This window comes from Verticillium alfalfae, genomic scaffold, assembly GCF_000150825.1.
Source record: "Verticillium alfalfae VaMs.102 supercont1.1 genomic scaffold, whole genome shotgun sequence".
In the NCBI taxonomy this organism is placed as follows: domain Eukaryota; kingdom Fungi; phylum Ascomycota; class Sordariomycetes; order Glomerellales; family Plectosphaerellaceae; genus Verticillium; species Verticillium alfalfae.
Genome location: NW_003315038.1, coordinates 377,474 through 383,546, shown reverse-complemented (window position 1 = coordinate 383,546; position 6,073 = coordinate 377,474). Strand labels below are relative to the sequence as shown.

The window sequence follows — 6,073 nt, the reverse complement described above, 5'->3', positions numbered from 1 at the left end:
CCTGCAAACAAAAAGACAAATAGAATGCAATCGTCAATTGAAGAGATGTTGGATACCAAATACAAAGGAAAAGCCCGAGGACCCCCCGTCATAAAGCGTGTCGCGTGCTCATCGGCTGGTGCGCAGCACCAAAGCCCAGCCGTCCATCGATCATGCGCAGGCCGTCACTGGGACACGCCGTCTTTGCCTATGCTCTTGTGCTGCCCGCGCAGAAAGCTTTCAATCTTATCGTCGTCGAGGGGCCGCTCGGGCGGGCCGGGCGGGTTCTCGTTGGCCTTGTCGTCCTTCTCCTTCCTCTCGGCCTTGGGATCGCCGAGGACCTTGGCCGCGACGGGCACGTATTCGACGACTGGTCCCTGTCAGCTTGTCCGTGAAGCAAGAAGAAGAAGAAAAAAGAGCGTGAAGAAAAAGGAAAAAAAAGGAGCAGAGCAAAAACACACACACCCTTTTCAATAACGGGATGCATCACGCCGTCGTTTGCGTCCTCGGGCTGGCGCGCCTCAAAGGCCTTTTGGTCGAGTTGATCCTTGTAGCTCATGTCGTCCTCGTGCATGCCGACTTGCTCGGGCGCTGGGTTGAAGCGGGGAACGGATCGGTCGTTCATTGTGGCTGTGTCGGGGGGGGGGCGCGGTTCGTTTTGTACCTATCTCGCCGGGCAGGGCAGGGCTGCGTGTGCCTGGGCCGGGCTGGGCTGATCAGACGCGCTGGTTCGTTCGGAGGATAGCGAGGGACGGTAGCGCCGACGTACGTCACAATTAGCGTCGGTGGCTGTCAATGTCGGGTTGCACAGCTTTCTTCGTGTTTTCGTCGTGGGGCGGGGTGGGTATGGATATCGTTTTGTTCGTTTGGCTTCAAACTTGGTGATGATTCAAGGCAGATGCAGTTGATGCGAGCACAGAGAGAGAAGGGAACGGCAAGTGGACAGAGCAGCTGCTGGGCATTGTGACAAGAAGTAATACCAGACCCCCCCTTCCCCCGTTGCCCCTCTCGAATGACATCCGATTCATCCAGCAAGAGCAGCGCAAGCCTCTTGACTGGCACGGCTACCGGTCGAGGGATTGCGCGGCCCAGCTGGTGATGGTGGGAACACCGACGTAAGGCCCAGGCCAGGCGCCGTCCAGGGGGAAAGAGGGGAGGGGGCCCCGGGGCACCTACAGGGGACTAATGTTACCGGTTCCAGGGCATTACAGGGCTGTCGGAGGTGGCACGCTCCCCTGGAGGACGAAACTGACGTCACATGGCGGGGGGCGCTAGGCACCCGTGCGGCATGCGGCTCTTGGCAACGCTAAGATAACCTAAAATGGCCCCCAACGTTTCCGTTTCTTATCGTGCGCGCGCAAAAAGTCGGTTTTGACCCCTCCAAGATTGTTGGGGGGCTCCTGCACGCATCACGCAGCACGCAGCACGCAGCAAACATCACGACAACCTCGCTCGCTGCATCGTCCACCCAGCACCATGTCGCCCATTCCCATCACCATCATCACGGGCTTCCTCGGTTCCGGCAAGACGACGCTCATCCTCAACCTCCTGCCGCAGCTCAAGGCGCAGAACCCGGACTACAAGCTCGCGCTGCTGAAGAACGAGTTTGGCGACCTCGCCGTCGACTCGCAGCTCGCCTCGTCGGCCGCCATCTCGGGCGTCCAGGAGCTCCTCAACGGCTGCATCTGCTGCAACCTCGTCGGCCAGCTGAGCGTCGCCCTCGCCGACCTGCGCGCCCAGGTGCGCCCCGACCGCATCGTCATCGAGACGTCCGGCTCGGCCTTCCCCGCGACCCTCGCCCTCGAGATCAACCGCCTCGCCCGCGAGACGGGCGGCCAGTACGTCCTCGACGGCGTCGTCTCCGTCCTCGACGTCGAGAACTGGCAGGGCTACGACGACACGAGCTACACGGCCCGCGTCCAGGCCCGCTACACCGACCTCATCGTCCTCAACAAGTGGGAGGCCTGCGACGAGGACCGCCTCGACGAGGTCCGCGACCGCATCGGCGACCTCGAGGTCGAGACGCCCGTCGTCAAGAGCATCAAGGGCCGCGTCGACGTCGACCTCGTCTTTGGCGTCGACGGCGGCCTCGCGCAGACGTTGACCGACGACAAGCCGCACGCACACCATGACGGCGACGCGCACGGCGACAACCACGACCACGCGCACGACCACCAGTCCGAGGTCGAGGTCCTCTCCGTCGAGCTCCGCGGCCCCGCGACCGGCGTCAAGGCCGACCGCCTGCTGTCGCTGCTCAAAACGGCCCCGAAAGACGAGGTCTACCGCATCAAGGCCGTCCTCGACGTCGCCGGCACCGTCCGCGACTCGGACCAGGACGACGCCAACCCCACGCCCCCGCAGACCGCACCCGCCAGATCCTCAACTGGGCCTTTGGCGCTGGACCTTTACGCCGCTCGCCGCCGGCGCCGCCGAGCACGCGTCGAGCGGCGACGTGCCGCTGCGCATGACGCTCATCCTGGCGCGCTGCGAGGCCAACAAGTGGCAGAAGAAGCTCGAGGCCGGCTCGTTCCTCGAGCTCGCGGGCGACGAGACGGGCGCGCTCGTCGTCAAGAGGATCCTGTGAGCTAGTTGGGTGCTGGGCATTGCATAGAACACGAGACAATGAAGTGAACGAAGCGTAGAGCATCATTTGCATGGGATCTGTTGGGGCACGAGGGTCCTTGTTGGGCGGTGTGGTAGACAACAGCAGACAGATTTAGATGGCGTAGACTACGGGCGGCGAGCGGTTATGGGTTCATAGACTTTCTAATTTTAGCACTTCTTTTTTTTCCCCCAACATCTTCTTCCAAGCTGAACATCTCTCATACACAGGGGTATTCCCGCTAGTCCTACACTGTTGTATACATATACATACGTACTTTACACGACAAAGTTGACCGTCTTGGCGCCCCTTGCCACGATGACCCGCTTTGGCGACCTGACATCCCACGGCCCGCTCGAGAACTTGGTCTGCCCCTCTTCCGTCTTGAACACCTCGGCAACCATCCAGTCTCGCAGCGTATCCCCCGCCAGCCCCGCCGGCGGCTTGGGGATCTGCACGACGCCGCGGACCTTGCCGTTGACTTGAATGGCGCACGTTTGCTTCCGCGGCTGCAGCAGCGCCGCCGTGTCGTCCGCCGTCGGGAACGCCGCCGACGTGAACATGGATCGCGTGCCCGGGTGCAGGAGACTCGAGCACTCTTCGGCAAACGCTGGCGTGATGGGCGCCAGCATGCGCAGAATCGCCGACGTGGCTTCCCGACGAACGACTGGGCTGGACGCCTCGCTATCGAGCAGCGTGTTGGTGAGGCTCATGAGGTCGGAGACGATCGTGTTCATGGGGTAGACCTTGTTGTACGAGTCGGTCACGGACGTGATGGTGCTTTGGACGGCTCGCCAGAGCGCAGCCTCGGTGTCCCACTTGGACAGCTCTGCCTCCGTCATCGAGTCCAGACGCCTGAGCCATCAGTGAGTAGGCGACCGGCGTTTCGTCTGATGACGCTGGCTGCCGTGCCTTGACGTGCTCGAAAGGCTGTCAGCCAGCTGTGACGGCGGCAATCTTGTCCTCGTCCCAGTTCACGCACATCGCTGACCGGGGCCTGGAAGAGCATGTGGGCGCGTGTGGCGTCGGCACCGTGCGTCTCGATGCAGACGGTGGGGTCCACGCCGTTGTGCTTCGACTTGCTCATCTTCTCGAAACTGACATTGGCCGTGGCGCCCGTTGCGACAACCTTCGGATTAGAGGCGTCGCTAAGGTCGACTTCGTCGGGTTTGAGGAATCTGCCCGTCTCAGGGTCGCTGTACGTTTTGCCATGGACCATGCCTTGGGTGATGAGCCTCTTGAAAGGCTCGTGACTGATCGTTTCCGAATCCGGCCCTGAAGGGAACAGATCTGTTGACGCCATGAACTTGTAGATGAAGCGAGCATACAGCAGATGCAGAATGGCATGTTCGATGCCGCCGAGATAGAGGTCCACGGGCAGCATTTTGGTGGCCTCCTGAGAGAACGGAAGCCCCTTGTTATGGGGGTCGGCGAACCTGGCATAGTACCAGCTGGAATCCACAAAAGTGTCCATGGTGTCAGTGTCCCTCTTTGCTGCGCCTCCGCACTTGGGACAGCTGGTTTCCGACCATTCGGGCGTCCTCTCGAGGGGGTTACCAGGCTGGCCACCCGCCCAGTGGTCGCTCACGTTGGGCAGCTTGACCGGCAACTGGTCTGCGGGAACAGGCACCGGCCCACAGGAGTCGCAGTGAATGATGGGGATGGGAGTGCCCCAGTACCTCTGCCGACTGATGAGCCAGTCTCTGAGCCGCCACTTGTCCATCGGCTTGGCGAGGTCGGCGGCTTCGAGAATGGAGACGAGCATCTTGCCTCCATCGATGGACTTTTTGCCTTTGAACGGGCCACTTTGCTCCGTCATGATGCCGTGGTCCACCATGGGCTCATTGGCCATGGCTGTTGTCGACTCATCCTCAGAAGCTGCCAGAACAAAGCGCACGGGCTCATCGTAGCGGTGCTCCTTCCAAAAGGCATGATCCCGCACGTCGTGACCCGGAACACCCATGACGGCACCCTCGCCGTAGTCACCGAGCACATAGGATGCCACATAAATGGGCAGCGAAGCCTTGGTCGCGTCTGGGGTGTCTTCGTGGTAGGCCAGAGGGTTGACGGCCCGAATCTGGGGCAGCATGTACCCGACCTTGGAGTCTCGCGGCAGGCCAGGGAGAGTATCGAGGAAAGCCTGCAGCTCGGGGTCGCTCTTTGCCAGCTGGGCGACGACAGGGTGGGTCGATGCCAGAGCCAGGTATTGCACGCCGAACAAGGTGTCCGGCCTCGTGGTGAATACTTCAATAGCGGCGTGGGCGTCCTGTCCCATGGCCATGACGGGAAACTTGACGGTGGCGCCTGTCGACTTGCCGAGCCAGTTCTTCTGCATGGCGAGAACCCTCTCAGGCCAGGCCTCTTCCTTGGCGAGGGCCTCGAGGTCGGCGAGGAGAGCGTCGCGGAACTCGGAAATGCGGAAGAACCACTGCTTCAGCTGGCGCTTCTCGACCTTGGCCCCGGACCGCCACGAGCAGCCATTGGCGTCGACCTGTTCATTCGCCAGCACAGTCAGGTCGACGGGATCCCAGTTGACTTCGGACTCGGCCTGGTAGGCGAGACCTCGTTCGTGTAGCATCAGAAAGAGTTTCTGGGTGTGTTTATAGAATTCGGGATCGCACGTGGTGATTTCCTACGCAGGCTGCGTCAGAGGCGAAGGACGAGAGGGTACACACAAGAGGAGCTCATACCTTGCTCCAGTCCCAGCTGCCATGCATCTTGCCTAGCTGCTCCTTCATCTTGGCGATGTTAGATGTCGTCCAGGTGGCGGGGTTGATGCCCCTCTCAATGGCAGCGTTCTCGGCGGGCAGACCGAATGCGTCCCAGCCCATTGGCAGCAGGACCTTGGACCCCTGGAGGGCATGAAAACGCGCCACGACGTCGGCAATGGTGTAGACTCGCAGGTGGCCCAAGTGCAGAGTGCCGGAAGGGTAGGGAAACATGGGCAAGACGAACTTGGTCGGCTTGTTGTCGTGGCTCGCGGCAGGCTCCTGGCAGGACGCCCAGTTCTCACGCCATTTCCGATCTAGAGCAGGCAGATCGAGTCGATCAGTTCGGTGGTCGGCATAGCCTCGTCGCTGATGCAGACAGGAAGACTTGTGAGGCTGTCGAATGGAGATGAGAAGAGGCTGGCGGGCAAGGGGAGTTCGCAGGGCGGCAATGACTGCCTTGTTGGAGGACCATTGCTGGCCCGTTCGTCGTGCACAGAGCGCCTGCATCATGGTGTTGGCATCGTCAGGGCAGAGATGTGTGTAGGTGAAGCTGTCGCCGTGTCATGGGCGTGGTGGATGCGACCGATAGCAGGCAAGCAACAAACAGCAAGCCGAGTGTGGAGAGGGTGAGTCGAGGTGAGGTCAGAGCACTTGTCGATACGCAGAACATTTTCTGGAGACGCGGCAGAGCGAGGGGACCCCTGACGGCGATGGGCAGCTTAGTGGACATCCTTGCCATGCTTCGGGGGCCTGCAGAAGTCAGGCCCGTATCCGGTTAGCT

The 6,073-nt window shown here is 61.3% G+C and overlaps 3 protein-coding genes across 3 annotated transcripts; 1 reads left to right on the top strand and 2 right to left on the bottom strand.

Moving 5' to 3' along the window:
* Positions 1–164: 164 nt before the first annotated feature.
* VDBG_00126 (predicted protein) lies at positions 165–604 on the bottom strand (the record flags this gene model as incomplete). Its single annotated transcript, XM_003008399.1, has 2 exons — positions 165–356; positions 443–604. 2 exons carry the CDS (start codon positions 602–604, stop codon positions 165–167), a joined length of 354 nt encoding a protein of 117 aa, XP_003008445.1.
* Positions 605–1,455: 851 nt separating this feature from the next.
* VDBG_00125 (cobW) lies at positions 1,456–2,568 on the top strand (the record flags this gene model as incomplete). Its single annotated transcript, XM_003008398.1, has 1 exon — positions 1,456–2,568. The coding sequence occupies one exon, from the start codon at positions 1,456–1,458 to the stop codon at positions 2,566–2,568; it is 1,113 nt and encodes a 370-aa protein (XP_003008444.1).
* Positions 2,569–2,859: 291 nt separating this feature from the next.
* On the bottom strand, positions 2,860–5,802 carry VDBG_00124 (leucyl-tRNA synthetase; the record flags this gene model as incomplete). The annotated part of the gene is made up of 3 exons (XM_003008397.1): positions 2,860–3,414; positions 3,564–5,171; positions 5,272–5,802. 3 exons carry the CDS (start codon positions 5,800–5,802, stop codon positions 2,860–2,862), a joined length of 2,694 nt encoding a protein of 897 aa, XP_003008443.1.
* Positions 5,803–6,073: the final 271 nt, after the last annotated feature.